Genomic DNA, 18,964 nt, shown 5'->3' with positions numbered 1-18,964 from the left:
CTCGCCTTTGGGACCTTATAAGTGTTTAGCCACGCGACAGTTGATGTGGTTGCACCAAGGATATTGTGCTGCATAACTAAATACTTAGAAGGTCCCAAAAGTGATACCTATCGGCTATGCCAATGCTTGTTGGGGGTGAGGGGGAATTTGTCAGGCATAGGCTGCTATTTCAAATATACTAGGACCTGCCTTTGGTTACATGTGGCAAACCTCTTGTGTTTAGAAATGCTTACTAGGTCCTTTCCCTTTGAGAGGGGTCCTCCACCTCTTTTTACCCATTTACAACACTGGGCATTTCTATCTTCTAGATTATCTCATTAGTGGTTTCTCTATAAAGGGTATTTTTTATTTCTGATTCTCTGTAATTGCATAATCCCAGACTCTCAATGTCCGATTATTATTCTTGACTTATCTGCCGTCTTTGAAAAATAAATTACATGGTCCTATTACACTTTTAATAGAGCTCAAGGGTAGCGGAGTGTTACAATCATCTACTTCCTTTCATGCTGACTGTACCTATGAGGTGGTGTTGGGTCCATGGATGTCCATAGCTCCCTTAATAACCTGCACCATGGGATTCTGTTTTTCTGCAAATCCTCTTTAATGCTTGCTTAAGTTTCTGCTCTGGTGAAGATTCTGAGCAGCACAATTTTGGCGTTCTCAAGTGTGTTGATAAGCCATTTTTAAAACGTAAGCACGTTCCTGGTGGTTGTCGGTTACTGGTGGACTGCTTTCAGCACATCTGTTGCTGGACAAAATACTACTGCATGCACTTGAAGGCCTTTAAAATGGAAAACATTTAATTGGGGTCTATGGGTATGGTATTCCTTTCCAGGTACTCTGCACAGATTGAGGTCTCCATCCAACAGTTCTCTCTAGATAAGGGTTTTCCAGCATTTCAAAAGCCATTTCTTATCATTGAAATCATTCAAGAACCACGGCCCACAATCAGGATTGCGAAAGGGTACACAACTTAAACATCATGACACAAGTCCCCCAGTCGTGTTCCAGTGAGCTTTACGGCATAGGCTCAATAGCCGTATCACAAAATGGGAGACAGGAGCAAAAGAGAAAGGAAGAAAAGCACTAAATAGAAGAAAATGAATACAAGAAAGGAACAAAGAGAAATTAAGAGCGTGAAAGAAAGGCTGGATAATAGAACAAAAGGAAGAAAAAAGTGCAAGAAAAAGGAAGCATGAAAGAAAAAAAGTCAAAAACAGAAAAAGGTAACTAAACAAAAGAGAGAAGCAGAAAAGGAATAAATGAAAAAAAGAATGCAGAAAAGAAAAACGGAAGAAAACAAAACTGAGTGAATGAAAGGCAAGGAAGAAAAGAAAGAAACATAGGTAAGAGAAGAAGGAATAAGCAAGAAAAAAATAAATTAGGAAAAAGAGAAATGAAAAAGTAGAAGAAAGAAAAAGCAGAGGTGAAAGCACCAAGAAAAAACGGCAAGTCAGAATTGAAAGAACTCAATAAGTAAAGACATTGAAAGAAAGAGTTAGCTTGTGAAAGGAGAGAAAGCAAGAAAGAGGGGAGAAAAGTGAATCAAGATGGAAAACCAGTCTAGACAGAAAAGATTTAGAAAGATCCAAGGAAAGAGAGTAGAGAAAGAAAGTAGAAAAAGAAAGATAAATAAAGAAAATTTTCAGATGCGGGACTCTTCACTATGAGCTTCCCGGTACTCACAGAACTGGGTGCACAATGTTTCAAAGTGCTTCCTTTGCAAAGGGGAGCGGCATATTTTCAATCCAGCTGACAGGCAATATTGTGCGAGCTACTGAGAGGGAGGCAGCGAGCTATTGGTAGCTCATAGTCGACCTATTGGAGACCCATGCACGCTCTGTCATACCCACCTTTCCGACTGACATATCTTTGTGAATTGTACTCAAAATTGTGAAGAATCAAAAGCAAGTCCGAAATTTACTGCTCACCACCTACATCACCAAATGGGGGGGGGGGGGAGGGGGCAGACCAATTTATCGCAGGCCATGAAAGCTAAGGATCAAACACAGCATTGGCTTGAAAATCCTGTGCCTGACAACACAAACCAGTGCGCCTTACCAGTGTCCTCCCACAGCAGTAGCTAGCAGACTGCTACCATTGTCCTTGCAGAGAACCGGCTACCTGTCATCTGTACAAGGCACACTCAATTTGGGGTGAGATCCCGTCATTGTCAAAGTTCTTTTCAGTGGCCTTCTCATTTACCTTGCCTCTGCCTAGGACCGAACTGACAAAGGTTGGTAAGTTTACTGAAGACTTACCTGCTCCTCTCCACAAGTGGGGCGCAGAGTACTTAATCAGTTGTACTTTCCAACGGCACGCTTCACCTTTCGTGAAAAATGCACAACACTGATGCAACCATCTGGTTGCTAGAGTGCCCTATAAAAGAACAGAAATAAACTATGCTACTAACAGTGATGAGAAAACCCTTCTTTAATCTGAATAAACCATGATTGATGAAGAAGTTCTTGTGAATAAACAAAAAAGTGATTCATTTTGAGCAACTCCTAAGTGTTGTAGATTGCCCTTTACCACTGCTTTCAATATGGGCAACGTTTGAAGCTGTTTGTCATGGTGATTAGGGGCACATTCCCACTGCTGCTCCTGCACAGCCACTATTGCCAACAATGCGTATATGCCAGGCAAGCAGCAATTTCATTTAAAATGCTTTGGAATTGTCCTAGCAACATTTTACCATCATGCTTTTTGCTGAACATATGTATAGAAGAGTCTGGGTGTATACCATCACCAAAAGTGCATCTGGTATGCATCGTTTAGTCTTTTCACATTACTAGTGGTGAACACCTAAAATTCTCCCTGCTAATAGCTAAGACCTTTTGATTTTACTAAGACTATAAACACAATGTGATTATTGGAGCTTTCAGCCAAACGCTCTCCATTTGTTGGTCTGTGGTTGTGTGATTCGCATTTCGTCCACTTGCTGCTGCATACAGCCTCAGAAATTGGTAAATTTCAGCAATTTGAGTGACCGCATTCTGACCTTTCGCAAGGAGCCCACAAAGCAGTTCCCTTCCCTTCAGTGCCACGGACTACAATAGCAATGTTAGCTTTTTGAAGTCTAACACATATTTTTGCTTTAGCTACTTTTGTGGCGAGTGCCCAGCAACTTCCTCAACAAAAACGTGTTGCAAAATCCATGACGAAACAAGCTTTGACTAAGCCTAAAGACTGGCAGCCAGGGTGAGACCTATTTGATTTGCCAATGCTGTTTGTTTATTTGGTTTGGGCATAGCCATGCGTGCTGCTCTAGTTGATAGGTCACCCCGCAGTATTTTAGTGCAAACAGAAGGTGCTTTTACACTAGTGAAAAGTACGTCTTATATCCCATAAAAATATACAATTACAAATCAGCATGTTTTATAGATTCTGGTGTTAACTATTTATATACTCGATTCTGTTGGTCCTTCATCATTTTTGTTTTTATCTTGTTAGCATGTGAAAGTGGCTGGCGTTGTTGCCTTATTAACCGGGACAGAAAAATGCCTACAGACTACATTCGGAATGGAGTTCTTTATGCTACAGAAAAGTAAGTACTCTCTTTGTGAATGATATATTTTTTTATTGTACAGTCGCCATGATTTGGTTCAGCAAAACATTGGACTGTTTTAAAAAAAATTTTTTTTTTTTTTATTGTATCAGTCATATAACAGTTCCTTTACTTTATCTTATTCTGCAACAAGTCTCTTCCTTTACTAACTTTTAAGGAAGAATGAACTGAGGCAGTATCAGTATGTAGGACTTGGATGTCACAGGGAACGCCATGATGCATAATTAATACATTTCAGACTTAGATTTTTTTAATGATCTTGTTTTACTTGCTTTTCACCTTTGAGTCTGTGGTTCATACAAATGGTCTCTTCAACATCCGTTGAATCTCAGTAGATGTCAAGCCCTGTTTTAGGCTCTGGTCATCTCAGACCCCTTGTTGGGGCTCAGCGGTAGCCATTCGTACTCACTAAAGAGCTGTGTGCGAGAAGATGGCAGGAGTCTCTTATTACACCGTCCTTGGCTCCTGTATTGTGGTAACTCGGAGGAGGTGTTGAGGGCTCACCATTACCCCCAGGTCCTTTATGTCCTCGTCCCATTCATTACAAAGTGGAGATAACCATCTCCCGACAGAAAAAACAAGAGGAATGCTGGGACCCTAATACTGCCCCTCCCACCAGGAGTACATAAGCAGTACTTACCCAGCATCCCGCCTGTCTTTCTGTCTATCGACAGACTGGACTTGACTGTGCTGGTGCTGCTCCTGCTGGGCTGGAGTGGCAGTGCTTCTCTTCTCCCCCCGCCTGGCTGCCTGGCTGTGCGGGCACGGGGTTCCCTGGACTGCCTCCTGGCCTGCCGGTGCTTGCTGGGAGTCAGTCTCTGTTGCAGCCGGTGTCCTGCTTGCTCTGCATGGCCTCCCGGTCCTTTGCGGCTGGAGTTCCCGGTTTCTTCCGGGTCACTGGCTCATCTTCCCGAGCTTGGCTGAGTGAGACATGCCACACTGGATGGGCTCCTGCCAGCCTCCTGGTGTGATGGCGATTGGAGTGGGGGTTTTGTTCCTGGGGTTGGCCCCTTCTCCGGGTGAGTGCCGCATGCCGATTTTTCATACTTCCATTCCTGTTTAACTGCTGTTTTCCGCTCCCTGTGCGCTGCTCTGCAGTGCTTCTGTGCTGCTGGTGTTTGGCTGCAGGGCTTTTCTGACTGTGCGCTTGCGGTGGGGACCTTGTTGTCTGGTGGCCCCCTCTTCCGCTTGGCGTGTTCCTTCCCCGGCCTGTTGTGGCCGTTGCTGCCTCTTTCCGGGTGCTTCCCACAGCTGGATGCGGCCAGAGAATTTGCCTTCATGACCTTACTCCCAGGTTGTGCTATGGAGGGCTGGGGCGTCTGTCTTTGGTGCTGGGGTGCCCAGTTTGTGTCTCGGGTGCCTCGGTGCGGTGGCTCGCAGTGGGTGCTCTCCCTGTGTGTGCTCTCTGGGAGTGTTCCTTGGGGTTCCTGTGGCCTGTCCATCGGGCTCGTGATGGTGCGGGAAGTCGTGCACTGTTCCCGCCTGCTTTGGGGTTTTGCCCCTTTGGTGTGCAGGCTCTGGTGCTTTCAGTCACTGTTTTGACAGCATCGTCCGGTTACCCTGGTTGTGGCTCTCCATGGCAAAGTGGGGTGCCCCCGATTTCTCTGCTGTTGGGGTCCTGCTCCACTGTCCAGTCCTCCCTTGTTTCCTGCAGGGGGGCGGGGTGGTGTCGCCATCTCGTGGCACGTGGGTGTCACATTTGGCTCTCTGGCCTTGTAGGTGCTTCCTTTTGGGGTACTCTGGGGGCTGTGCGCTGTGCAGGGGTCCTGGTGATGTGGGCTCTGCTGCTCCCTTTAGCGGCTGTGGCTCGTGGGGGTGCCGGTGTTGTCCCAGGAAAAAAAAAAGTGCAAACAACAGGGGTATACCCAATTGACCCTTTATAAACCTGGGTAAGTTACGTAATATCATACAAAGCAAAATGGTCTAAAGGAATTAATACTCAGAGAAAATTTTTGAGTAGAGCACGTTTAATTACTCTCTCTTAGGTAATTACTCTAAAAAGATTCTATCAAAATATTTTTCAAACTACATAGAAAATGACATCTGCTCATGAAGAAGAACATGTATACACAAAAAAAATGTACATACACAATGACATGACATAAATCAAAACATACAGTAAGACATCAATACTAACCCTAAAACCAACTGTTTTCTACTAGTGTCCTCCTTACAATTTCTGAGAGGGCCACTAGGAGGTAGTCTAGATAATACACTGAGGTCTCTTAACTAGTATAGACCATCCTAGTGTACCATTAAACAAAATCAACACAATATTATATTTCCGCGACTCCTCCTTTTGAAGTGTCTACGCAATCGCGTTTCGGCCTTACTCCTTCTTCGGCCTCCTCAGGACAGGGTTAACACATAACTGCTGACATACTAAAAAAGATGATAAAATGGCATTACTCCGACCATCCATAGCGCAAGAGTAAGGTGGTAGGGGGTGGTGACTGCCCAAAAATACATCTTGTTACACAGTGCAATCAAAGCACTAAAGAGCCGGTGAACAATATCTAATATAAAAACCAAGTGGAAGAAAAGACGGGAATCCAAACACCAAAGCACCAATGCTAAATATGAAAGCACCCCTCGAGTGGAATAGAGGCAACAGAAAGGAGCACTAACCCTATTCACCGATGGCACCCACATGCCCTAGTGTATCAAAAATGCCAGGAAGAAGCATGCTGGAACCCTAAGGCTACCTAATACTCACTTCAAATAAAGAAATCCCACCGCCACAATTTGAAAATAAGGCGCTAAATCGAATTGACAGGGTCCTAGGCAGTCTGTAGTACCTACAACAATATAACATCAACACTTCATATATAGTAAACAGTCAAACAAAACCAACTTACAAAACTAAACATTCATTCAAAAGGGCTTACCTCCCTAACTCAAATGACGGCTCACTGCCAGCCCACAGCGCAAAGGGTCGCTATCAGTATTTGTTTCTTTCGCTGGAAGAGAACGTCACAATCACCTGAATGAAGGCAATAATTGTTATAATGAGGTCAACTGGCCTTCTATCCGTCCTGCTCACACGCGCTTAGAAATGTATCCGTGTGAAGTAGACATCTACTTACTTGGTAAAGCACGGGTTGGTTCACAATTCCAAACTCCGATGTCCGCCCACCATCCGGAAACGAACAGAGGAGGTGAACGCGTCTATTCTTAACCGGCATGCCGTGGCTCAGCAGAGGTGCATAGGCATAGAAAGGAGACTAAGAGGCCTACAAATAACAAATAGAGAACGGGGGCCATGTTGACAAGGGAAAGAATCCTCAAAATAAATCGAGGTTCTGCACTGCATAAGGGGAATTAAAGGAGAGAGGCTAATGCAGGAAGGCAAGGAGGATATATTATATCGCCCAAAACAAGAACAACAAAAATCTCTAGAAAAGAGAAAAGAATACCTATATCGATAAAAATATATTAACAACTTCGATATATCCAAATGAACCACCAAGAAAAACATCAAAATTGTAAATTACACTATCCATGGACAAAAAGTTATCCCAGTCCCAAGGACCCTGTTAAAAATGAAGAGGGCGCCACCAAACCACCCGACCATCTCACAGTCACTGCATGGGGGCCGCACAATAAAGCCACACATTAACACATTATGTACAAAAAATATATATAAAAAAAATTTTCTCACAAATTCTATTACATTCCGCATTAACACATTATGTACAACATACATGAATTCTCACAAATTCTATTATATTCCAAAAATATATGTAACGAACAAATAATAGAGAAAAGTCTGAATGTTCATTGGCCATGGGATCCCATAGCATCAAAATACACAGTCCATAATTAAAGGTTGAATACCCTAGCCTTGTGCTACGCACTGCTTCATATTAGGGCCCAAATTTCGTCACGCTCATTAAGTCCCTGTATAGCTGTATGGTACCGTTCTATCATACGCGCCTCCAAGCGGTTCAACTTGCTTTGTAAGGTTATTTTATTGGGTGCTTTTACTACTGCTAGCACAGTCCAATCAAGTTCATTCTCTCCATGGTTCATTTCAATAAAGTGTTGGACCATAGGGGCCCCTATGATCCCACAACGTATGCGGGATTTGTGCTGTAAAATCCGCATCTTAATGGCTTGGGTAGTCTGTCCAATATATGTTTTTCCACAGGGACACGTGACTGAATACACTACATTTTTAGTGTTACAGTTAGAAAAATTCAACTGTAAATGTAGCATTTTATTGATTTCTACAGACTTAGAGTCTTTTGTTTGTGGGCACGCAGCGCACCCATTGCACCTATAGTGCCCTATAAGTGCAGGCAAACCCATCATTCCTCGCAGGTCTACAGGGCCAGATGACAAACGGGTGGCTTGGACCAAATAGTTTCTCAAGTTCTTTCCTCTGCGGAAGGCAAACAAAGGTTTGGGAATATTCAAATGTTCTAATAACCTAAGGTTTCTTAGAATTATTTGCTTCACCTTATTAGCCTTTGGATTAAAGGTCAATACACATACCATTTGATCAGTTTCTTGTTTAGGTTTAGGGATGAGTAGTGTTTCCCTGGGGGTATACCATGCTCTCTTTAAGGCACCCCTCACCAATTTCCTTGGGTATCCTCTTGTGGTCAACTTTTTTTGTAAAATCTTGGCATTCCTGAAGTAATCATTTTTATCAGTACAATTACGTCGTACTCTCAGGAACTGCCCGTAGGGCAAGTTGTCCCTGAGGTTACGAGGATGCCCTGATGTATATTTCAGCAGTGTGTTCCGGTCGGTGGGTTTGGTGTATAGGTCCACCTCCAATCTGCCACCCTTGTCCACAATCCATACGTCTAGGAAGTTGATACGCGTATTACTGGATGCCATCGTAAATTTTAAGTCTGGTGTCCGGGCATTAAGCCAAGAATAAAAATGTTCTAGTTGTTCATATGAGCCTTTCCAAATCATGAACACATCGTCGATGAAGCGTACCCACCCAAGGGTCTGCTCCTTGAAGGGGGACGCTTCATGGAAGATGTGTCTCATTTCAAACTGATCCATAACTAAATTGGCAATTTCAGGGGCGAAACAACAACCCATCCCGACGCCTTTAATCTGTAAAAACAGATCCTTTTTAAAGGCAAAAAAATTGTTCTTCAGGCAAATCCTGGCTAGAGAAAGTAAGAAATCTGTTGGTACATAATGAGGTCTTGGTCTCTGGTCAAATATCAACTTCATCACCAACAGGGCTTCATCCTGAGGTATGTTGGTATATAGACTCTCGATGTCGAGAGTAACCAGCAATTGCTGGGTTCCGTCAAACATCGAGAGTTCTATCTTAGAGATAAAGTCCATAGTGTCTCTAATATAGGCTTTTGTAAAAGGTACAAAAGGTTTTAGAAATACATCAATGTATTTAGCCAGTGGCTCTAACACGGACCCACAAGAAGCAATAATTGGTCTCCCAGGTGGTTGAGTTGCATTTTTATGTATTTTCGGGAGTACATATATATTTGGTACCTTTTGCTCAGTGAAATTCAAGTATTCGTATTCTTTCTTGCAAAGGTATCCTCCTTCCATTGCTTCAGTAGTAAGATGCAGTATCTGTGCTTTTAATCTCGCTGTAGGGTTCTCTGTAATAGGGCGATAATGATCTCTATTGCTTAATTGCCGCATAATTTCTGCGTCGTATTTTTCATTGTCCCATAGAACTATCCCCCCTCCCTTATCAGCTGGTTTAATAATCGTAAGGGGATTGCGGGAGAGCTCCTTTAGAGCCAACTGTTCCTCTTTAGAAAAATTCGATTTGTATGCAAGTCGTTTGGTGTTAAGTAAGTCTATTTCACGTAAGATTTGATCTTCAAAGATCAACACTTCCTCTGGCATAGACATACGTTGGGGACAAAAAGAAGATTTTTTCTTTAGACCACTAATGTTCATCTCATTGGTATCATTATATTCAGAGAAAAAGACCTTAAGTCTAATTTTCCTCAGGAATTGTAAAACTTCGGTCTTAGTGTCAACAGGATCCTGCAGTACCGTGGGGACAAAGGATAAACCTTTTTGGAGTACTTTTGTCTCCGTTTCTGTTAAAGGATGTTTCGATAAATTGTAAATCGGCATGGTGGCTGCTTCCATCTGGTTGCCTTCCAGACTTACTAGCTCTACCGCCTGTACACCCTCTGTCGTGTCCTGAAAAATCCCTGTTCTTGATTTTGTTGCATCGGTGTTCGCCATCCTCTTCTGAATCCCCGCCCCCTGTTCCCACCTCTGTCTAAAAAAGGGGTTGGCTGCGCTCTTGGATACTGGTAGTATGGTTGGTATGGCGGATATGGTTGGAAGAAGGCTCCTGGGCCTTGTTCTGAGTCTGAAGAGGAGGAGGAATCAGAGAACGTCACAAATTTGGTACGGGACCTGCCTCTATATTGTAAATTTAGACTACTTGGGTTATTGTTCTTAAAGAAATCTTCTTTCAGATATGGATATACCACCTCCAATTTAAAGTTTTTTATATCTTTCACCAATTTAGATGTCTTCAAGTTTACTGTGTGTGTTTTGAAATCAGCTAAGGTTTTCTCTATAGTTTCTAATAATGACTTTGCGTCTAATATAGAGGTGTCCCCCCCAATTTCGTCTTCTAACTTCTTGATTTCTTTTAGTTCCTCCTCACTTATTCTCAATGCAGTCTGGATTGATAATACAATCCAATCACGGGAGCATTTAGTACCCACACCACTGAAGTCCACCAGGTACCCTTTATCATTTATGAAAATCACTGGGATGTTTTTGACCTGCAGGCCTGCAGGTATCGTATTAGTCTTAAGGTATTCTAATAATACCTGCGCATGAAGCTGAGTTCGGGTGTTCTTTTTCCTAAGTTGGATTAGGCGGTCGCCTTTATCTGAATTAAGGTTACTAGTTCCAGGTGTATCGCCGCCTAATAATGATGGAATCTGTTTTAATCTATTAATATCCTCCTCTGAATAACTCACCATATAAGGTTCAGACATTTCTCTAAACACAATACACTGTACATACAGTCCACATGGGACACCTAACAATTATAATCCTTCAGTAGCAAAATGCCACAATCTGTAGAGATAATTTCTAATTTTTATCTATACACACTGTAGGAATTCTTTCAAATGCGACATCTCACACTTAACGAAGTGTAAAGAACAAAAGTGCAAACAACAGGGGTATACCCAATTGACCCTTTATAAACCTGGGTAAGTTACGTAATATCATACAAAGCAAAATGGTCTAAAGGAATTAATACTCAGAGAAAATTTTTGAGTAGAGCACGTTTAATTACTCTCTCTTAGGTAATTACTCTAAAAAGATTCTATCAAGATTCTATCTGTTGTCCCAGGGCCTCGTGCCTGCTTGCTTGCCTTCTGACCCCTACTGCATTCTCGGCGGGTTGGGGTCGCCTCTCGCTTCCTCGGAGGCAGCCTGTTGGGGTGCGCTTCTGGTCCTCCCTGCTCCGGGCTCCTCCGCGGCACCCTGCCCCTGACTGGTGGTGGGACTTTGTTCCTGCTCCTTGGGTGGCTGTGTGTGGGGGTCCTGTTGGCTCCCCAGGGTTCCTGTTGGCCTGCCTGGGTCTTCCCTACTTTTCTTTGCTGCCCCTATGCGTCCCTGCTTCTCGGGGTGTCGCGGTGCGGGTGTTGTGGCCTGGCCTTGGGTGTGCTGCGTCCGTCTGCCTGCCTTTTCTCGGGGGGCCTTGCCTCCACTGCAGGCAGCCTGTTAGGTTGTGGCTTCTGCTCTGCTGGAGTGTGCTGGGTGTTCCCCTCTGCTTCCTGGCTTCTGCGTGGTTGGTCGGGGTTGGTGCACGGGGGCTCCTGGTTCCTGGCTTTGATCCTCCCGTCCCTTGGGCTACACCTAGTTCCTCTTGGGCTTCCTGGTGTTGCCCCTGGTGCTCTCTGGGGCGCTCTGCCCCCTCGGCCTATGGGTCCGGTTTGCGTTTTTGTTTTACCAGCTTCCGCCCCGTTCTGTAGGTTGGCCTCTCTGTGTTCCAGGGTTGCTCGTGCTGCCTCCTGTGCGGCTGTTCTGTTCTTCTTTGCTCTGGCCTGGTGCTTCGGGTGTTTGTCCCAGGGCCTTCTATGTGCTTGGGTTGCTTCGGGGGTCTGGCTGGTTGGTACTGTCTCCGGCTGCTTGCCTCCTCCTTGCGGGGTGCTTCTGTCTTTGGTTGCTCCTGCCCTTGCACTCACTGAGCTTGCCTTTGGTTTGCTTCGGTGTTTCCTGGCCGCCCCTCCTGGTTCTGCTGACGTTCCTGCTCTCGTCTGGTCTCTGGGGTTCCGCTTGGTCGGGCCTGGTTTGTTCCTGGTTGGGGCCACCTGGGGGTGCCTGGTGTGGGCTTCAGGCTGGTGTGGTTGGGCGCGTGCTCTTCCTTTCCTTTACGTCCCCCCGGGGTGTGTTTCTGGTGGCAGTTCGCCTTTTGGTCTCTGGGGTTCGTGCCGCTGCTGTTTGGGCCTGGCTGTCTTTCGCTGCTGCCATGTCCTTGGCGTGGCACTTGTTTCCCCTCTTCTGTCACTGTTCTCCCGGTTGGGGGTCCATCATTTGCTCCCTGGAGGGTACTGGTCTCGTCTGGTTTCCGTCGTGTATGCCTGGCTGGGTGTCTGCTAGGGCTTTCCCGCTCCTGCGGGTTTTAAGCGACTATTGGTCGCCTTTTTCGGCTGTGCGTCCTTGCCTGTGCTCTCTTTGTGTGTCCCGGCGGGGCGATGTGCGGATTTGTGGCCGTGTCCTGGTGGGTCCTTCTGTTCCTGCTCCTGTCCTCTTCCCAGGCATGGTTCGCCTGTGGTTGCGTGTTCCTTTTTCTGCCTGGTGCTGGGGTTTCCGCTGGGTGCTGTTGGGCTTCGGGGTTTCTCCTTTGCCCTGGTGCTCCTCCTTTGTTGGCTTCCTCCTGTGTTGCGGTTCGGGCCTGTGTGAGGTCCTTTTATTCGGTGCTTCTGGGTTGGCGTGTCCTGGGTTGCCTCCTGTTGCTCCGGGTCTGCCGGCTTCCTGCTGGTTCGGGGTGGCCTCGGGCTGTGCCTCCTTGGCTTGCTGGCTGTGCTGTCGCTTTTTGGCCGGCTCTGGGGTGTTTTGCTGGGCGTTCCGGATTCTTTCCTGGTTCTGGTGTCCTGGCTCGCTCCTGTCTTCCCTTGCTTCCCCGGGCTTTGTTCCCGGTGTGTGTAGGTTTGGGTGCCCCCTCCCCGCTTCTCTGGTTGGGGTGCGGTTCTCTGGTGTTCCTCTTGCCTCTGTGGGGTCCAACCTCCTGGCTGGGAGTTGTCTGGGGTTTTGCTGCTGCTTGGCCCTCTGCCTTCTCTGCTTCCTCCAGCTTCCGCTTTGGCGGTTTCCTCTGTTTCTTTTCCGGCCTTCTGTGTGGTCCAGCGGTGGTATGCTGGGGGTCTCGGTTACTCCCTGCCTTTTGGTTTGACCTGCGCGCTGCGTGGGCTCCTTCCGGGGGTTGGTTGGACCTGGGGGTCCACCTGCATCGGGGGGTTGCTTGGCTCCGGTCCTGGCTTCCTGGATCCTTTTGCGTTTGTTGCCCTGGTTTGTGCTGTTTTCTTGGCTCCTCTCCGGTGTTGCTGGGGTCGGGTCTTGTGGTCTTCTGGTCTGGGTGCTGTGCGCCCTGGGGCCATTTTTTTCCGCTCCTCCTGCCCTTGCTGCGTGCTTGGCCTGGGTGTGGGGTGCCTGTGCGGTCCTCAGCCCTGTTGGTGCCTGGTTTTTTTCTGCCCTCTGTGGTTCGGTGGGTTCGTGCCTGGTTGTTTCCTGGTGTGGGGGCTGCTGGGGGTTCCCGGTTACCCTGAACTCCCGTCCTGCCTTGTTTTTCCCTCCCTTTTGGGGTTGGGGATTTTTGGGCGCTGTGGCCGGTGGCCCCTTTCCCCGCCCTTGCTGGGCTTTTTCGCTGTTGGTTTCCGGTCTTTGTTGGCCTCCTCTTAGTTGGTTGGCTTTCGGCTGGTTGTTTCTGGGGGCGTCTCTGGCCTGTGGTCTTTGGGTTGGCCTTCTCTGCCCATTCTGTTCTGGGTTTGGTGGCCTTCCTGGTTTGGATTGTGGCCTCCTTCCCTGTGGGGCTTTTGGCCTCCTGGGGTTTCGGGTCTCTGTCTCCCTCCCTGTCCTTTTTCGGGTTGGTTGGGGTCTCGCTCCTGTTCGGCCCCTAGGCTCTTGCTGCGGCTCCTCCTTCTGGGCTAGGTGCTTGTCGTTTGGTGGCCCTGGGGGTGCTGTTTTTTCTTTCCTGGTTCCTGGGCTGGTTTTGGTTGGCTTTCTCCTCGGGGCTCTCTGGGGCCGGGTCGTTCGGTTTGGTGGGGTGGGCCGGTTTCTGGCATGTGCTTTCCTCCTTCCTTGTTGGCCTGGGTGCTTGTGCCTGCGCTCTGTTGACCGGTCTAGGCTTCTTTCTTTGGCCTTCTTCGGGCGGTCGCGGTTTGCTCTGTGTCTGCCGGGTCCTGTGTACCTTCCTGTGGTTCTGGGCTGGGGGGCCTTGTCTGGTGGGTTTCTTGGCCGTGTTCTTTGGGTCTTGGGTCTGGTTGCCCTGTCTCCGGTTTCTCTGGTTGGGGGCCTCCTTGTTGGGGCCCTGGCCTTCTGTTTTATTCTTGGATGTCTCCGGTCCTTGTTTGGTCCCTGCTGTCCTGTTCTGGGTTGCAGTCCGGTTGCTTCCTGCGTTCCCCCTTTCCCTCCTTATCCTTTCTCCCTTGGGTTGCTGCATTTGTTGTGGTTTCCTGGGTGTGCTTGTGGGTTCGGAAGGCCGGTTTTCTGCTTTGGTATTCTCCACTTTGTAATGAATGGGACGAGGACATAAGGGACCTGGGGGGTAATGCTCTATTACTTACCTCCATTCCTCCATACTCCGGGTCCTGTTGTCCTCGTCCCATTCATACGCCCCTCCCTCCCGGGCGGCCGGCCTTCCTGTTTGGGCTTGGTTGTACAGTCGGGATGCTGGGTAAGTTCTGCTTATGTACTCCTGGTGGGAGGGGTAGTATTAGGGTCCCAGCATTCCTCTTGTTTTTTTTCTGTCGGGAGATGGTTATCTCTACTTTGTAATGAATGGGACGAGGATAACGGGACACGGAGTAATGAAAATTACCGGTAAGTAATAGAGCATTTCCCTCCTTTCACTCCCTCACCTGCAACAGTCGTAAACTAATATGGTCCCTGAGCAAATCAATATCTTCATGTTCCCTGCAGAACTTGGCTGGCTGTTGCGAGAATATCGCCTGTGAATAGTTTCCAGTACTTCTGGGACATACTTTTGTTCTTCCCCTTAGGCAACTATTGAGAGGTTAAGATCCATGCATGCTTTCTTAAAATTATGTCACCTAATAAATTTCTCTGCTGATTTTTGCTTTGGGGGGTCTTTGGGGTTTATAGAATTCTGTGGGTTTGGGGGGGGGGGGGTGAATTCTGCAGTCCTAGTCTTTGCTCAGGGCTTTCAGAATGCTTCTGGAATCTGATAAGATAAGAAAATGACTGCTGCTGGACTACTGTTATTTGAAATTCTGATTCCTTTTAAATCTCTGACTACTAGCACTATAGAAACTGGATCCACTCTGAGAAGACCCACGGCAGGGAAAAAGTACAGTGCTAGTAAGCGAGTGTCCTGTGGTGCCTTGGTATTCTGGAGAACCAGGACACGGTACCAGGCCTACCACTAAGATGAAACCTCAGCAGCCACTCTTTCCTGAATTGTCCAACATAGAGCTTTTGAGTTAAACGTTTGAGGCTACTAGGGAACTGCAAAAAGTAGGGAGCTTGTGTTGTCCACCTTTGTTTATAAAGTCAAGCTATCGGCTGAGGTCAATCTCTAGGCTTTGCCTGGCCCTCCCTCCATCGCAGGCAGCCTGGATATGTTTGTAAATCCCTGTGTAGCACACCCAAGAGGATAGCCTTGACCTTTAAGTTTACCATTTATTTCACTTGGATATCTTTGCTTTAACTTTTAAAATGTGTAACTGCTGAAATATTTGACTTTTGTTTTTGTCGTTTATTTTTTTCCTAGAACATTGGTTTTGGGAATTTTATCCATTTTACTTATTAACTTCAATTATTTTTAATGCTGCTAACTACCACACACCCTTTCTCTGGGAGAATCGTATCTTTTCTGCCCATCTACCAAGGGCAAAGCCCGAACTCCTCACAGAATACTGCTTGTGCATAACTTTGTGGGAGCTCAGCCACAGCTCATTTTAGGACTAAGGGATTTCTTCCCCAGGTTATCCATCCAGTTTTTTTTGTTGGTAGTTTATATTGCTATTTATTAATAGGTATTACTTTAATTATTATGCTTCTTGTTCTAAAGGCACAATCCAGAGAAGACATGCAAATGTAGTCTTAAGCCATGAGCCGTGGCGACTACTTCATCATGGAAAGTATCCAATGTCCAATTAAAAATGTCATTTGGAAGCACAGCACACACTCCTCTAGTTCTTGTGGCTTAATTTATATTGCTCAGCACAACATCGTCCAGGTCTAATGGCTCAGTGGACTAATTCTTCCACTCTAGGGACCTGTGTTTGATTCCGTGGTCATGAGCCCCTTAGCATGTATTCTTTTAGTAGGTAAACACAGAATGGACACCTTTCCTAGCCAAAGTTAAACTCGAAGGCTTTGCTTATTTATCCACACAGATGGGAGTCTTGATGAAATCTTAAGGTGCATTAACTAGAGACCTCTCCGTCGTTCGCTGGATTGCCTGAGAGCATCCGTCTTTGAGTAAAGATGAGCTATTCCACTATTAAGAGAAGTCTACAGTTGATAGCAATAGCTGCAAGGAAAAGGTTTTGTTTTTCTAATCATCCTTTGAAATATATATTCTTTTTAGGCAATTGCTTCTCATTATATGATAGGAATATGCAGGATTGCTACTCCAAAGGCTTTAACTAGTAGAAAAAGTTGGACCTACATTTGTCTTTGGTAATACCTTGACCAGTAATCACCTTCATTCAGTCTATTATGATGTGACTTCACAGCTAGAGATGGACCGCTGACCTGGCTCTCTATGCTGTGCATCGGTGGGATGCAGAAACATACGCTGATGTGCAATAAATGGTTCCATTGCTTCTCATACCGTGTTGAATATAGAGCTAAATGGTTGTTTGCCCTGTTTATGTTGTATAAATTGCATAGTTGTCACCTTTGTCTCTGCTGCAGGCAATTTTCTTCCTTTTGTCAAACCTTGAATTAGCTTTGCATATCATGGATAAGAACGCTGAGTGATATTGTCAGGAACCATTTTTCAGTACAAAGCTTCCTTAGACTCTCAGTGAGACTGCAGTATGTTTGGGTAGGAGTAAGGTTAGAAATTCTTTCAAAATGCAGGTGTTAAGACATTGAAGTGTTTGTCACTTACACCTGTTAAGTATATTGTCACTCATTCTCAGGTCTCTGAAAAGGGTTTAATTGTAAGGACATAGCTTTAAAAGATTCAGCATTCAATTGTATACTAGACCAGCAATACTGATCAAATGAGCTACAAGTAAAAACTGAATGCGTTTGTGTTTTGGCGTACGTATTCCAATGAGGTTTTTTTCTCTTTTCAGTTATTTATGCTTCGAAAGCTCGAAATCTGGTTCATCTAAGAAAAATAAGGTCATAAAACTTACAGAAATCATAGATATTCAGAAGGTATGTTTGGACTGTTGTTGTTGGCATTTTGTTAACCGCTGTTGAAAGCAGGATTGCATGTCTGACTTCTGTTGACGTTTTTTGTTTAGTTGGATCAGATTGTTTTTAAAAATAAAATTACAAAAGTACCCATGTATGCTCTATTGATGTTGATCATCCCAGTGCCACATGTCTGAGTCCCATGCAAAGTCTTGTTTGGTTATTACCTTTTCTTTCACACTAAGATTATTTTAAGGAAAATATTGGGATATTTCTTAAAATGGATATTCATACATCATGCATGGAGTCCTTTTCCGTTTCTGGTATTTTGATGAGTGACGTCATTGATTGCTTTCAAATTACTGTTCTCAAAGCTGCAGCACTATTTTTTGGTGCAGATCATAGTTACATTTATTTTTACTTATTTTTCTACTTCAGTAGCTTATAATTGTTTATATTGTTTTTGGTCAGAAATGTAATCTTACTAAATAAGAAAACATGAATAGACCATTATTATGAAATTGATGCCACCAAACTCCTCGTTGGATAATTTTCTTTTATCCTATCTTAAAGGCTGTTATTCTAACAGCATCTTGAACTCAAATTATACATTAATCTTGCTAAATGTTCTCACATTGTGAGAACAGAGGGATAACGATATGTATCTTACTGTCTATTGGTGAGATGTTACCTTGCAGTATGTGTTTACTTTATTAAGCCATCCACCAATCAGAACCCTTCTTCTCTCAGCTAAAACTATTTATCTACAAAGACAACTTTGCTCTAGGCTGGCTTGTCTCTTTTCTGTCCCTTCACTAAACACATTGCATTCCATTGGGAAACTTCTCAGTTCACACTGGTAAGATATGGAAAACAATTTCGGCAAGATACATATTATTGACTACCATCTTGAATCCTAAAGAGTCCTATAAACACTTTATGCTTAAGCGTCACTGTGTCACTGCACACTTTACCCTACTCCTCCCTTCTAGAGCATTCTTTATCCAATACCATGTATCAAATTTGCACTCAAGAGCACCCATGATCCAGGAAATCTGAGTCTATCGTGACCCTATTAGTGGCAGGAAGTGGTATACAAATTCCACTAAAATGTGACTATGACAGTCGTGGCTCCTCGAAGGAGTGCTGCGGGGCGGTGGGGCAGGGGAGGGGCAAGTTGGGGGGTAGTAAACTACGGCATACGGCCGACCGGAGTTAAGATCATAAATAAATCAAATGAATTACATTGCGCGCGCTGCAATGCAAGTGGTGTTGCAGCGCGCCAATGTAATTCGTTTTAGTTATTTATTTATGTACTTAACTCCGGTCGGCCGTATGCCGGAGTTTACTAGCCCCCACCCTGCCCCTCCCCTGCAGCACTCCCTCGAGGAGCCGCAACTGGAGTATGACCTTGGATTAATTTTACCCACGCTGACCCAAAGAACATGATTTGTCCTTTTAATGTTAAGCCGATCTCGGGTCATCTTGCTCACTTGCTGCAGTGTGATGTTCACTAATAATTTGTTCAGTCCATCTGCACAGCTTTACGTTTGATATAGTCCTTCTCAATCAAAGCCCAATTCACGGTTTCCAATCTAAAAATATTAATTCTGGAGAGCCAGTAGTGATTTTTTTTTATTAGAAGTGAAATATAAATTGGTCCAGACAGAAAAGAAATGCCCAAGCAATGAGCGAAATGTAATGTATTCTCTCGAAATAATAAATGGCCACAAACTGTGCATAGAAATTTAAGCAGCAAACACCAGAAAACTTAAACCAGAAATGAAGATATTTTTCTTTGTACCCAAGCAGTTATCTTACAATGATTATTGATAAACAGAGTAAAGATTCTTGCTTAGT

At 45.2% G+C, this 18,964-nt stretch overlaps 1 protein-coding gene across 5 annotated transcripts in view; it reads left to right on the top strand.

Moving 5' to 3' along the window:
* GRAMD4 (GRAM domain containing 4) overlaps nt 1-18,964 on the top strand; it is a 497,316-nt gene that overhangs the window by 442,686 nt on the left and 35,666 nt on the right. For all 5 annotated transcript variants that reach the window (XM_085654072.1, XM_085654070.1, XM_085654073.1 and 2 more), the window contains 2 exons: nt 3,454-3,547; nt 17,041-17,125. In XM_085654072.1, the coding sequence (XP_085510198.1) occupies nt 3,454-3,547; nt 17,041-17,125 (179 nt within the window). The remainder of the gene's footprint in view (nt 1-3,453; nt 3,548-17,040; nt 17,126-18,964) is intronic.

The sequence above is a fragment of the Triturus cristatus genome, chromosome 4_1 (genome assembly GCF_964204655.1).
Source record: "Triturus cristatus chromosome 4_1, aTriCri1.1, whole genome shotgun sequence".
NCBI classification, from domain to species: domain Eukaryota; kingdom Metazoa; phylum Chordata; class Amphibia; order Caudata; family Salamandridae; genus Triturus; species Triturus cristatus.
Note: the sequence above shows the minus strand (reverse complement) of the source record. Positions and strands in the feature narration are given on the sequence as shown.